The sequence below is a fragment of the Geotrypetes seraphini genome, chromosome 15 (assembly GCF_902459505.1).
Source record: "Geotrypetes seraphini chromosome 15, aGeoSer1.1, whole genome shotgun sequence".
Classification (NCBI taxonomy): domain Eukaryota; kingdom Metazoa; phylum Chordata; class Amphibia; order Gymnophiona; family Dermophiidae; genus Geotrypetes; species Geotrypetes seraphini.
In genome coordinates, this window is record NC_047098.1 from 8,226,847 (window position 1) to 8,241,978 (window position 15,132).

At 41.3% G+C, this 15,132-nt stretch overlaps 1 protein-coding gene across 5 annotated transcripts in view; it reads right to left on the reverse strand.

Moving 5' to 3' along the window:
- Positions 1-15,132, reverse strand: part of FHAD1 (forkhead associated phosphopeptide binding domain 1) — a 100,098-nt gene that overhangs the window by 27,322 nt on the left and 57,644 nt on the right. For all 5 annotated transcript variants that reach the window (XM_033922978.1, XM_033922977.1, XM_033922976.1 and 2 more), the window contains exons 19-22: positions 11,937-12,165; positions 9,473-9,563; positions 6,897-7,003; positions 3,680-3,839 (exon numbers count right to left, since the gene is read on the reverse strand). In XM_033922978.1, coding sequence (XP_033778869.1) covers positions 3,680-3,839; positions 6,897-7,003; positions 9,473-9,563; positions 11,937-12,165 — 587 coding nt within the window. The remainder of the gene's footprint in view (positions 1-3,679; positions 3,840-6,896; positions 7,004-9,472; positions 9,564-11,936; positions 12,166-15,132) is intronic.

Here is a 15,132-nt window from a genome sequence, read left to right on the forward strand (position 1 = left end):
TAGGGTAATTTTGTAAGGCACATAGGTTGTCCACAACTATCCAATTCCATTAATAACACTGTGTGCATCCCCAAATTAGCTCGATATATTTTAACTGCTTAACAAAAATCTTTGAATTGATATTTAAAGAACCCCATCCATCAAGCTCAACCCCAGCAACCAACTAAACTGCTTATAAGTGGCTAGCCGATTTTTCAGTCACCAAAGGTCACTTGTATTACTGTCTATGAGGAACTTGCACTACCATCCTTTTTTTTTTTTTTAAAATCAAATATAAATTTATCCACTTATCACAATCCAATCTAAAACCGAGTTCAATGATAGTCTCGTCTCAACTTGAATTTCATTCGTCTCCAAAAATGTTTCAGGGAATAGGTTAACTTCAGGCATCCAGAAACAACTTAATAATAACATGTTCAGGCAGCTCGGTCCTTTGCCTTGTCTAAAAGGGCTTGATGATTAAATCAATGAGCAATTTATAAGCAGTGGAGTTGGTTACTGCAGTTGAACTTGATGGAAGATCCTTTTTGAATAATTAAACTTATTAAACTGGTTTTGGTATACTCACACATTTTAAAATGCTGCCTGCTGTAGGATGAATTAGCTTAGGATATTCAATACCTGGTCATATTTCAGACACCTCCCTTCCCCCCTACTTGAAAACATGCTAGTTGCTGGTTCTGGCTGATATTCAGATAGGACTCACATAAGACATTGCATAAGTTCAAGTAGGTGTTCCAATTCCGCACCCCCCCCCCCCCAAGAAAATTCAAGTCCAAGCCTGATACTCCACTTCTCCTGGAATTTCCCTGGGGTCTAGGGGGTTGTACAGGTAAAAGTGATGCCCACTTGCTCTTGCCCATTGTGGGTCAGGCCTTAAAATGGCCACCATGACCATTAGTGGCAATCACTACTGCCTGTAGGACCACCAGGGAGATTCTAGGTAGACCCTAGAGAGGCCTTTGAGGATAGAACTTGGGAGCCCCTTGGAGCCGGGAGCTGGAATTTTCAAGTTTGTATTAACTATATTACAATAGTGTTAGATCGAACATGGGGAAAAGGAAAATTAAAACGAAGAGCTCTACACCAGCTGTATCTGGCCCTATGGATAGGCATCTAACATTAGCAACTGAAAACCCTTCAGTAGTACCAATTAATATGAACTCCTCTTTCTCAGGTGCTTCAATGAGTCCCCTCGAACGGTCTCCTCCCCTTCATCCAGTATCATGTGATAGTAGGAAAATAATTCCTACTATATCCACCGAACAAGTGGTAGCCTCCACTCAGATTAATAAGCTAGTCTATACTGAAATACCTAAATCACTGGATTTTTCAGGTGTAGTGGAGGAATATTCACTTACGGTGGAAGCACAGGATACTACCCTCAAAGATTTGTGGTTAGGTATTTCTAGGATTGAGAGTTTCTCAGATCAACGATGAAACAAACGGTGGACTTTTCACAGTCTGTTTCTCATAAATTAGAAAATGTGGATTCCAATTTGAGCTGTTTGGATAAAACGTTACGGAATACACTTCAGTATCTGCTGTTAAAGATTCTACAGTGATACATTCTAAAATAGAATCAATGGAAAATATGCATAGAGCGAGAAATCTCCGCTTGGTCAATTTCCCTGTAACTCATTTATTATTACCTGAAATTTTGTTAAGGAAATTTTTTAAAGAAATACTGAGATTGCCCAATGCGGAGAACTTTCCAATAAATAATTACTATCATGTTCCTAAAAAAAAAAAAAAAGAATCTGCCCAGGAGGTGGACCATTTGGTCACAACCAAAATTAATTTAACCAAATTTTTGGAAGATACTCAAGATGTGATTCAGAGTCGGACTATCCTGGTGATAACATGCATGAGTGAGCTAGATAAGATGTTAATAATGAAACTTTACTTCAAAAATGGGTTAACAAAGTTTTGTGGAGACTTGGTTAGAATCTTTCCTGATGTCTCTAGAGCTACTCTATTCAGAAGGAAAGAGTTTTTGAGGTTAAAAGTTAGAGTTTTGGCTCTAGAGGCATCTTTTTGTCTGAAATTTCCATGTAAATGTTTAGTCAAGTTACAAGACGTTAAATTTATTTTTTGGGATCCCATTCAATTACAACAATTTTTAGTTGCTTGAGAACAGAAATAAGTTTAATTTTATTTAAGATTTATTGCTGAGAAATAAGAGGAGAAATGAATCCTATTATAGTAAGGAATGATTCAAGGTTCGCGAAGGTGAACTGAGAATTATTTCCTTTATCTTTTCTTAAACTTTTCTGTTGAAATTGTATCATGTCTCCCCTTTTACATGGGCTTCAAAATGAATTATGTATGATTGATTATGTATTGTGTTTGGAGATCCCTTTTTTTCCTTTGCATTATTGGATAATGTATTATTCAAAATTATAATAAAAAACTTATTGAGCACTGTGCAAGAAGAAATATAAGGCTGGGTTAAAGCCTGGATATTTCAACAATATTTTCTCGATTACTGAGTTCCCTTGTTATCTGAACTAGTGGCTCAGCCTTTCCTTCTTTTGTCTCCTAGATTTTATATTGTCAAAAGGTTTTTTAAAAATTTTGTGCTAATTCCTTCTCTTCCTATCATAAGACTTTTGCTTTTTATGCCCTTGGTGTTATGTTTTTATGTTCAGATCATTTTATTAGAGTATAAGCCATCATGTTATTACGTCTAAATTTTAAATGGTGTGTGGGAGGGAATGAATGGTATAGTGGCAGGTATCCCTGAAAACACTCCCTTTACGATAAAGCAGTTAAGCCACAGCTGAGTGTCATAACTAAAGCCTGACCCGGATTTAAGCATAAGTGACTTGAACTATACTATAAAGTCTTACAAGATAGGACTGCTGAGCAGAGGAAAAACCATTGTTAAGCATTCTTGTTGCCCTGTTAAGCCTTGTGTCTATGATGGAAACAGACTGCCATTCTATTTGCCTGTTCAGCAATAAAGTTTCCTTTTAGATTTACACTGAACCCTGACTGTGGAGCTCCCAATCTGTCGGCCAGCCACGTTGCCACAAGGTGATATACCGTATTTTTCGGTCTATAAGATGCACCTGACCATGACGCACCTACGTGTAGAGGAGGAAAAACCAAGGAAAAAAAAATTTGGTTAAGAATTTTTTTTTCTTGGTTTTCCTCCTCTACACGTAGGCGCGTCTGGTGCTTTATTTAACTGGCGGTGGTCCAGCGCGGTCTCCTGCTGGACGGCTGCCTTTCTCGATTCACAAGAACTGATGGCAGCCAATCACGGAGTGGCACAGGACCAGGCAGGAAGCGCAAAGATCACGCTCCTGCCTTATGCGCCGTTCTGCAGCGAGAAACGCTGCCTTCCAGCAGGAGATTGCACTGGACCACCGCCAGTTAAAAAAAGGTACCAGGGGGGTGGGGGGGGAAGGTGTGTTCGCTCCATAAGACGCACTCACTTTTCCACCTCCTTTTTGGGGGGTGGAAAAAGTGCGTCTTATAGAGCGAAAAAATACAGTAAATAAAAAATAATACAATAAATAAATAATACAATTTTTGATTAGTTTTCAGGACGTAAATTAAGTTTGCTATTTTTGCCATCCCTTCTACCCCCGTGTATCAAAACTATTTAACCTAAGAAGGAGGTGCCAGTGAAGAACAAGTTCCTGCTAGATTTTCACTGTCTGAACTATACCTTATATTTTCTTTGGCTGTTTCAAGCTCTGAGGTCTTCTGTTCCATACGAAAAGACATATCAGCCAGCTTCTCTCTCAGTATTTTCAGTTCATTTTTTTGGTTTCTAACAAGAGTCTGGTTTTTCTCCAATTCTATCTTCTCCTTCTCACGAAGCTCTCCTATGAAAATTAAGCTTGAAATGACAATGGCTTCTAACAAGTGTTAAAAGGAAAATCTCTCTATAAAGACAATAAGTGGGCAGTTGGGACTAGACCAAACGTGGGCAACTCCGATCCTTGAGGGCCGGAATCCAATCGGGTTTTCAGGATTTCCCCAATGAATATGCATTGAAAGCAGTGCATGTAAATACATCTCATGCATATTCATTGGGGAAATCCTGAAAACCCGATTGGATTCTGGCCCTCGAGGACCAGAGTTGCTCATGTCTGGGCTAGACTCTATAAAGAATGCCCACATTAGGTGCCGCTGGGCGTCCTAATCGCGGACGCCTAATTAAACTCTGCGCATAACCCAAATTGTTTTAATTAGCCTAAATAGTGCCATTGAAGTTAATTGATACATTTTGGGTTTTTTTCCAAATCTTTATTCATTTTCAATTCATACAACAAGTGTATAATATTATACCAGAGAACTCATACAAATCACTTGACAATCTTATCAACATATTCATAAATACATAAAAGAATTCCCTCCCCCTCCCATCCCTTCCAATAATAATGAATCAGGTAAATCTCACATTTTACATCCCCCCATCCCATACTAATTATACTCTCATACATAGAAAGGTGTCTAAGGTGTCTAATCATTAGAATATGCAATCAATGGCCCCCAGATCTTTTTAAAGTTATTACAAATCCCCTTCTGTAAAGCAATTATTCTTTCCATTTTATAGATATGACATAATGAATTCCACCAAAAGGAGTAATTGAGCCTAGTGTAGTCTTTCCAATTTCTGGTAATATGCTGAATGGCAACTCCCGTCATTATTAAAAGAAGTTTATTATTACTTGCTGAAATTTGGCTCTTTAATCTCATAGATGTTCCAAATAAAACAGTATCATAGGATAGGGCAACATGATTTTCTAACAATGTATTAATTTGGGACCAAATTGACTTCCAAAAGGCATTGATACAAGGACAAAAAAAAAGTAAATGATCTAAAGTCCTTTTGACTTAGAACTATCTAACTTCTGTAAACGAACTGGGGTCCAAAAAGCTCTATGCAATAAAAAGAACCAAGTTTGTCTCATAAATGCTGACACAGAGCTCCTAAAATAAACAAGCGCCATGACCTGAATATTCAAGAAACTAAGAGCTAACCTTCTCTTAAGACCTTCCTGAGGAATAGAAGAGCTGAAGTGAGAAAGAGATCTTTCAGAACACCAGCTCTCAAAGTTTCTCCTGACTCTTGCATTTGCTACTGAAACAAAATACTTCCTAGCCTGCAGCAAGGTGGTAATGACAGCTCGGAATTCTGTACATCGGCAGGTGCCTAGCAAAATAGTGTCTGCTGTACGTCACTCAAATGTAGGTGCTGTTTACAGAACCGCACTTAGTGGCATCTGCATTGAGTTCGGCCAGGGTTTTCATGGTTATCATATCTCAATCTTTGGCCTGGCCCCTATGTATCTGGTTTCTCAATTTATTCTGGACAGTTCCATTAGGTCCATGTGCAGAATCCATCATTAAAGGACTGCCGCTGCAAAAGATTCCTGGACAGAACTCTTGCTTCCCAGGCAGGTAAATGGAACAACTGGCTGGTTAACATCATCAACCACTCCTCATCTTATCTCAATTTTAGAAAATCAATAAAAACAAATTTGTTTAACCGATTGTAACCTATGAATCTAGTGTTTCTCTCCTCCCAACCTGTACCTTTTTTTTCGATGACTTTGCACTGGAACTACTTTGCCTCTTGTTGTAAACCGCCTCAAACTATCATGGCTTTGGAAGTATATAAAAAAATAAATTATTATTATCATTACCTCATACCATGCCTACATTCTGCTCCTAACCATGCCTACTTTGTGGGTAGGTGCCCCGGAGTAAGAACATAAGAAATTACCATACTGGAACAGAGCGAAGGTCCATCAAGCCAACAGTGGCCAACTCAGGTCCCAAGAATTGGCAGAAACTCAAATAGTAGCAACATTCTCGAGCTGTCACTGTGATGTCATAATGCCTCATTCCACCAATGCCTAAGAACCAAAGTGATGTCACAATGGCTTGATTGTCCCATACTCGACTTACATAAGAACATAAAAATTGCCTTACTGGGATAGACTGAAGGTCTATCAAGCCCAATTTCCTGTTTCCAGCGGTGGCCAACTCAGGTCCCAAGTACCAAGCTAGACCCCCAAGTAGTAGAACAGATTTTATGCTGCTTACCCAAGAATAAGCAATGGATTTCCCCAAGCTATCTCAATAAGGGCCTATGGACTTCTCTTTTAGGAAATTTTCCAAACCTTTTTAAACCCTGCTAAGCTAATAGTAATATGTTAAAAAGTCAAAGGGTCAGTAAAGAGGAGGCTTTTTGATCAATGATTAAAAGCCTGTAAAGTGTGTCTTATCTCTTGTATTGAGTGATTTGGTCTACCATGGAGGTCTTTTTCCTCCATTTCTCACTTTTTATTTTTTTTACCATCTAGGAGCTGCAGAATACACCATCTATTACCTGAAGAAGATTAAAAAATACTGAATTACTGGAAAAGCACATGTTCTTTTTAGACCATAATACAATTCTGCATTTTCTATTTTTATCTACTGGTCGATGGACATAACAACCCCCAGATTCTGCACTGGTTTGGGGGGGGATGCTAAGGAATTATTGTTTCAAATATTGCGAAGTAGCCATTCTCTATGCCTTAATAATAAACTAAAGCAAATATCCTTCAACTACTATTAAAACTAATGCTCAGAGACATGAAGGCGGATGGAGCCGCCTCACCACCCAATCAGGGCATTGTTCAATGTGAGGCGGCTCCATCCGCCTTCAGGTCTCTGAGCATTAGTTTTAATAGTAGTTGAAGGATATTTGCTTTAGTTTATTATTAAGGCATACAGAGTGGCTACTTCACAATATTTAATATATCTACTTTTAGTCACTCAACATTTCTATTTTGGTTGAGTTATCTGCCCTGTTTTTGATTTCTGAAGGCATATGTTTTTTTAAACACCTGGTAAACTGAGAAGGCGACTTGATATATTTCACCAACCTGACATATCTGACATTCTAATGCTCGCATCTGCCAGTTCTCTCTTTAGTCGCGTGATAATGCCATGTTGGGACAGGATCTCCTCCTGAGCATGAGTTAATTCTTTTCTGAAATTAAGGAGATTAAGATTCATTTTCAAAAACTTTATTTAAAAAACTAAATGATAGTGGGCGGGATGAGGGTGGAGCTAAAATATACACTTACATTCCCCCATTTCAGAAGGGGAATTAATGTTTATGTCCACTGAGACCAATAATGAGACATCTAGGTCATGTGAAGTGCTTGTTTTTTTATACTGCTCTAGTGACGTGATTAGGGAAGGGAAATGGAATGGGGCCTTGTATATTGCCTTTTTGTGGCTTTGGCATTTCAGAGCTGACATTCAAAGCAGCAGGCACTGGAGGATTAAGTGACTTGCCCAGGGTCACAAGGAGCAGCACTGGGATTTGATCTCGCAACCTCTGGGTGCAGAGGCAGCAGCTTCCCTTATTTCTGATAAATACTGGGATCTATGACAGCTTGGGGAAACACAAATTTGCTGGTTTCTAAACATACATGTGTATGTTCTGAAATACCATCCCAAAATGGGAGCTGGATCTTAGTCTACAAACTGAGTCAACAGATAAGTCCCCTGCTTGAACTGTATTGTTGAGAATAATAAGAACATAAGAGCTGCAATAGTGGGATAGACCGAAGGTCCATCAAGCCTAGTATCCTGTTTCCAATAGTGGCCAACCCAGGTCCCAAGTAATGAAACAGATTTTATGCTTATTATCCTAAGAATAAGCCATCTGAATAAGGGCCTATGGACTTCTCTTTTAGGACATTATCCAAACTTTTTTTAAACCCTGCTAAGCCATCTGAATAAGGGCCTATGGACTTCTCTTTTAGGAAATTAGCCAAACTTTTTTTAAACCCTGCTAAGCTAATAGTAATATGTTAAAAAGTCAAAGGGTTGGTAAAGAGAAGGCTTTTTGACCAATGATTAAAAGCCTGTAAAGTATGTCTTATCTCTTGTATTGAGTGATTTGGTATATCACTGAGGTCTTTTTCCTCCATTACTCATATAGAAGTTTGCAGACTAAGTTCTAGCTCACATTTGGGGTTGGTGCATTTTTGCTAAAGGATTGGGAGATTTGATGTCCATAGACCAGGGATGGGCAACGAGGGCCGCAATCCAGTTGGGTTTTCAGGATTTCCCCAATGAATATGCATGAGATCTACTTGCATGCATTGCCTCCCATTGCATGCAAATGGATCTCTTGCATATTCATTGGGGAACTCCTAAACACCCGACTGGATTGCGGCCCTCGTTGCCCACCCCTGCCATAGACCCTATTTCCTTCGCCAGCACTACAGGATACTCATTTAGCCAATAATAGACTACAGCAATGTACTTTTCTCAGGACTATTGAAGAAATAAAAAGCGCCAACTAATACAGAACTTAACAGTAAGACTCATATTCTTCAAATCGAGATTTGATCAAGTCAAACCACTATTGATAGAACTACATTGGCTCCCATTTGACAAGCGAATTGAATTCAAGACATGCTGCCTAGCTTTCAAGATCCTACTTCTAGAGACTCCTAATAGTTTCCCCAGATATACAATACTGGAAAGATTGATCAAGCAACGTAGCACTAATTGCCTGATATTATCCTTTGCTTCTCTGAAAGGAATAAAGTATAAAAGGCAACATAGCAACTTCTTTAATTACCGACTTGCAAAAATGTAGAACATATTATCAGCAGAGATCCACAATTCCCCCCACATACACACTGTTCCACAAATTCCTAAAAACTTGGCTCTTTCAGAAATCCTGGCCAAGAGCCTAGTCTGACCCAACTCGAACTATGTGCTCTCGATTACGAAATAAATATTCCACACACTAACTCACCACATCACCAGGTTTTTAATAAGGGTTTAGACAATTTCCTGGAGGAAAAGTCCATAGTCTGTTATTTTTTTTTTTTTATTTTAAATTCTTTATTCGTTTTTAAACTTTCATCAAGTGTACAAGAATCATAATAAACACTATTAATTAGATCACTTGAACATCTTATCACTGTATCTTATAAATATAAATGCAACCCTCCCTCCACCCTCCCTCTAAGCCCATTATTCATTATAAGATCATTATTGTCTGGATACTTTCTCCAGACGGGATGGACAGTTTTGCCAAACTGTGTTACAAAATTTGTTCTCCTAAGTTGCCAACTCTCCCACCATCCCATTGAGGTTAGCTTGGAGGTCACCCACTAGTGAGAATACCTGCCTGCTTGTCCTGGGATAACATCTATTCCTGCTAGTATTTTATAAAAAACGCTATGTCAGCAAATCCTTTTATAAAATACCAGTGTAAACTAACACCTGGATGTTTCAGCTCCTGTTGTATAGAGTACATTTATTTAATTATAGGACAATTATATTTAAAAAACAAATAAACACCTTACATAGGAAATGGAGCAAGGATATTTGCCAATATGTTATCATTCCTTTTGTTTCTGTGAACTTCTCTACAGCCTTTCTGACCACCTCAAATGCTATTGACACAGAGAAATGTTTATTTCCTTACTTTAGAAAAGCAGAGGTCTCCTTAATAGTATAAATCCCGGATGGAACTGTTAAGGTCATAGGATCTGTTTGATCTATCATGTTCTGAGCAGCTAAAAAGAAAAAAAAAAGGTAGAATGAAACAAAAATAAACCCCCCACACAAAGAATATAGGTAAATTACCACATCAATCTGGTTTTCTGGCATGATTAGGAATAGCGGAAATTTATAGTTATTTATCTGGAGTTAATAGTGAAATTAAATTTTGGAGCTAGCCTGGAAAAGCCCTGGGTTAGAATCCCTCTTCCTCAGGTGAAATTCTATCTGGGCATATGAGGGGGTCGATATTCAACCAACCAGAAATGGCTCCTGGCCAGTCAAATCATTTATTTGGGGCTAACTGCTCATTTTCAGCGACACGTACCAATTGGTGCCACTGAAAATATTGGGCTAGTGCCTAATGCAAAACCGGCTGTTTTGTGGGTGTCAGCACTTAGACCCAGATACTCTAAAATCACTGTTAAAATCCTGTGGGTCTGGTAAAAGTCCGATTTGAAAATGGCGATTGATGTTCAAACAATTTCGCATGCAAATGACTGTCACCGAGGTCCGCCGTAATCCCATCCTACCAGTCAGAGAAAGCGACTACACAGACGCAGAATACATCAAGTTCAGAGGCGCAAATGTACGCGTGCGCCAGTAAAGGCACATCATAGTTCACATGATCCGCAATCGTAGGCGTGCTTTACTGTAGTGCGCATCGTAAGGCTCTCGTGTCGCAAAAGCGCTTCATTTTCCTTATTGTTCGCGGTGTGGTTGTAAATGTGGTTTTCCTGAGCTAGTAGCAGCAGTTGGAAAAGTGAAAAGTCAGGTGTTGTTGTTTTCACTAGTTTGGTATTTTTTTGGGCAGTATCATAGCTGGGTGGTCCTTCTCCTCCACTGCCAATTCTAGACTTCGTTCTTTTCATCTAGCTATCCCCTATGCCTGGAATAAATTACCTGAGTTTGTTCCCCAAGCCCCTTCTCTTACCGTGTTTAAAAGCAGACTGAAAACCCACCTTTTTGATATAGCTTTCAATCCTTAACCCTACTCCTCTGCCCTCCTACCCATCCCACTGATTAACTGTTCCCCTTAACTGTATCCATGACATCCTGTTTGTCTGTCTTGTCTGTTTAGATTGTAAGCTCTTTGGAGCAGGGACTGTCTTCTTTGTGACTGTACAGCGCTGCATGCGTCTGGTAGCGATATAGAAATAATTCATAGTAGTAGTAGTAGTAGGAGTGTGAAGAGTTTCAGTCTTTGGGAAGCAGAGCTGAAATTGTGATGTCATAATGCCTCATTCTACCAATAAGAGCCAACCTCATCAGTGATGTCACAATGGCTTGATTGTCCTGTTCTCCCCTCTGCCCTCCAACCCAGCCAGCAGATTAACTGTTCCCCTTAACTCAGTGGTCTCAAATCTGTGGCCCGGGGGCCACATGCGGCCCACCAGGTACTATTTTGAGGCCCTCAGTACATTTATCATAATCACAAAAGTAAAATAAAACAGTTTCTTGATCATATGTCTCTTTAGCTATAAATTGCAATATTATTAGTAAAACTTAGCCAGAAGGAAAGATTTATAAACTATAAAGAGTTTTACCTCATGCAAAATTGTCATTTCTTTAATAAGGCATTAACTATTTTTTTCTGAGGCCCTCCAAGTACCTACAAATCCAAAATGTGGCCCTGCAAAGGGTTGGAGTTGGAGACCACTGCCTTAACTGTATCCATGACATCTTGTTTGTCTGTTTAGATTGTAAGTTCTTTCAAGCAGGAATGGGGCAGGGACAAAATTCGTGTAGACAGGGATATAGAGATTCCACTTGAACAAGGACAAAATTGTCCCCATGTCATTCTCCACAAAAGGAGGTGGAAACTACTGGGATATCCATGAACTTTTGCACTTTGACAAGGAGTTTGCATACTGTCCTTTAAAAGCACAGTCCAGGTATTTTAATGTGCACGGCCCATTCATAACTAAAAAGCATAATAAAGGAACTATTAGTGTATTTCCTACAGCTTGGTACTGTGAACAACTGCTAAGACTTTCCCTCTCCTGAAAGGCAACAAAATGAATTGAAACTTTAGAAAATGTGTACGAGGTTTCACAGCAACAGAGACAGGAAAATTTCAGTGCATCAGCCACCTAATATTATGTTGTCACAAATAACACTGCAATAGAAAAAAAGTTGGAAAAGCGCACACAGTTAGCACCAAGGTCTATTTCTACTTATGCTTTTTCAGATTTGGTCCACTTTGAGGGCTACTTCTTATGGATGGCTTTAGAAAGCTGGACACTCAATAAAGGGCTCTCCCAAATTTGAGCCACACCTATCTGAAGGCTCATGGATATGGATGGGCAGAAACGGCAGCAGCAACAAGCGCTTCCACTCATAAGAAAAGCCTACAACGTATATCGATGGTTTGATTATTTATCACCTACCAACGAGATTGTCCTGCAAATCGGCATTTTCTTTTTCTAGCCACTGTTGTTCTTCTGTCACCTCCAATATCCTGCTTTCTAATGCTAAAATAGTATGCGAGTGCTGCTTTATTTGCTCTTTGTACTCTGCCAGCTCTTGTTGCCTCTCTCTCTCAAACTTATTCTGCACCATCTCGATTTCCGCTTCAACCTGTTTGTCCCACACGCACAGCTGTTCGTTCAACACAGCCTAGAACACAAGAAAAAGTGCAAAGATCAGAAAATCACTACCTTATAAATCCAGTTCAAGCCATCTAATATAATAAAACCCTAAGCCGCGCATGCGCACTCTTACCTGCGTGCTCCCGTTTCCGTGAGCTGTAGGGCCCCAGCAGGCAACAGTTGCGCATGCGCGCTTAGGATTCTGTTTCTCTGTAAGAACACTCGCGCACCAGAAGGCGATGTTTTCTATAAATAAATTGCTTAGGAACATCTTTTCTAAAGTTCTTTGTGCTCCCTGCTCCCTTAATGTCTTTTCGGATTGTATTTTTAAGTTCGAAGACCGCGGCGGCGGCTCCTCTCACGATCCCCGCCTGCGTCTCCGACGCAGGTGGGGATCGTGAGAGGAGCCGCAGCAGCGACTTTAAACTTACTAATAATTCTGCCAAGGTTTTCATCTAAGCACACTCGCTGACCTAAAGTTTTATGTTTTAAGTTCTGCCTTGCTCCCTGTTTTCCGTGCTGTTGTTCGGTCTGGCCTGCTCCCTGCTCGCCTTGCCGTAGTGTATTTTTTTAGTTGAAAGACGCGGCGTTGGCTCCTCTTACGATCCCCGCCTGCGTCGGACTTCCGACGCAGGTGGGGATCATGAGAGGAGCCGTCGCCGCATCTTTCAACTAAAAAATACACTATAGCAAGGCGAGCAGGGAGCAGGCCAGACCGAAACTTCAGGGAAATGGAGGGGGAGGGAATTCTGCTTCGGCTTCTGCACAGGGAAGTGGGGGGAAGGGAAAAAATTCTGCTGCACAGGGAAATGGAGGGGGAGTGAATTCTCCGGCTTCTGCACAGGGAAGTGCAGGGAGCAGAAAAATGCTGCTGCACAGGGAAATGGAGGGGAAGGGAATGCTGCGGCTGCTGCACAGGGAAGTGGGGGGAGGTAAAAAAATGCTGCTGCACAGGTAAATGGAGAGGGAGGGAATGCTGCTTCGGCTTTTGCACAGGGAAGTGGGGGGGAGGGAAAAAATGCTGCTGTACAAGGAAATGGAGCGGGAGGGAATTCTGCTTCACCTTCTGCATAGGGAAGTGGGGGGAAGGGAAAAAATGCTGCTGCACAAGGAAATGGAGGGAGAGGGAATGCTGCAGCTGCTGCACAGGGAAGTAGGGAAGGAGATAGGAAGAAAGACACAGGGGCAGGGAGAGAGACAGAAAGACAGACAGACAAAGGGGGGCCAGGGAGTGAGACAAACAGAAAGAAAGACAGCGGGAGAGAGAGAGACTGAAAGAAAAAGACAGCGGGACGGAGAGAGAGACAGAAATAAAGACAGACAGACATATATTCTAGCACCCGTTAATGTAACGGGCTAAAATACTAGTCTTACCATAATAGACAAGGGCATACAAAGATATCATGCAACATTTGCTGATAAATGTTGCCAGCTCATGACAATTGTTTTCACAGATGGTGTACCAGATTTTTACTGACAATCTAAATTTTATGGGGGTTTTTTAGGGACACATGTCTTTGGAACTTTTATGCTGTTTCAGCTGATGCTTATTGCTGCAGACGACACTTGCTTCCCGCAGTGCTGCACTTGCTGGAGGTCAGGTGGAACCATGAGGCAACAGCCAAGATACAGGCCTTGGCTCCCAAGCAAGACAGCCTCTTTGCAGTCTTGCTGATATAACAAGTTAAGAGCGTCAATTAAACCAAGCAATGCCAAATATGACACTGCAGTCTCAAAGGATTTAAGTGTGGGATTCAAGACAAGGCTAGACAAGTTTCTGCTGAACCGGAATGTATGCAGGTGAGACTGGTCTTGGTTAAGGCACTGGTCTTTGACCTGGGGGCCGCCGCATGAGCGGACTGTTGGGTGCGATGGACCACTAGTCTGACCCAACAGCGGCAATTCTTATGTTCTTATGTTTTCTATTTCATCATATCAATTGCATACGATTAAAGAAAAATACTCCTCAATAGGAAAATTGCAACAAACCCTCTATAGCAAATGTGCAAATTCCTACATAGTTATGATTTCTTTGTTGCTTTATGATGGTGTATTTTCTCTTCGGGTTTAGAAACATAGAAATATGATGGCAGATAAAGCCCAAATGGCCCATCTAGTCTGCCCATCCACAGCATCCACTATTTCCTCTTCTCCCTAAGAGATCCCATATGCCTGTCTGTGACAGGGTGACATTCCCTGTCACTGGCCAGTGGAGCTCATTGAGCCTGAGAGTAAGGCTAATCTGCATAGAGCTGTCCACTCACCCTGAGTAGATTGTGGTGCTGAAAAGAACAGCTCCCAGCACAGAGAGCTCAGAACTAAGGCAAGAAGCTCCTTTGAGAGGAGGAATGCTGGCCTAACTCCTGGTAAGCCCTTAAGGCTACAGCTGACTGGCTGACAGGGAGCTCGGTGCAGCGGAGTAGAGTGTACAGGCTGACTAGTCCTGATGGGGGACTGGTGCAGCAGTAAAAAGCCCAGTGGTTGGAAGGTCCACGGGGACTTATACATAGGGGGAAGAGAGATCTGGCCCCTGTAGTGAACCCCGGGGATGGGAGGGTCCGCTGGGACCTATACACCAGCGAGAAAGAGCTAAGAGTAGCCAGAGGGTCCAGTAGAGCCTGGAGTCAAGGAAGTGGCTCAGGCTTGATAACTGGTGGTGGGACCAGTAAAGAAGAGGTGGAGGGGACCCAAGAGGCCAGGGAGTGAGGGACTGGTAGTGGCCCCACAATGAGAGTCCTCAGTGCATGCATCTGCGATAAGATGACTGAGGGGCTGGGAGAGCCCTCAGTGCATGCATGCAGGATAAAATTACTGAGTGATGGAGAAGCTGGAAGAGTCCAAGGCTGAAGGGGAAGGATTGACAAGATGACCGGCAGAAGGACCAGGGATGTGGCAACTGGTGGAGGGACAGGTAAATGGCACCAGAAGCTGCTGAAGACCTAGAGAGCCAATGGAGGGTCAGAAGAAGGACTCGGGAGAAGACCTGGAGAGGACC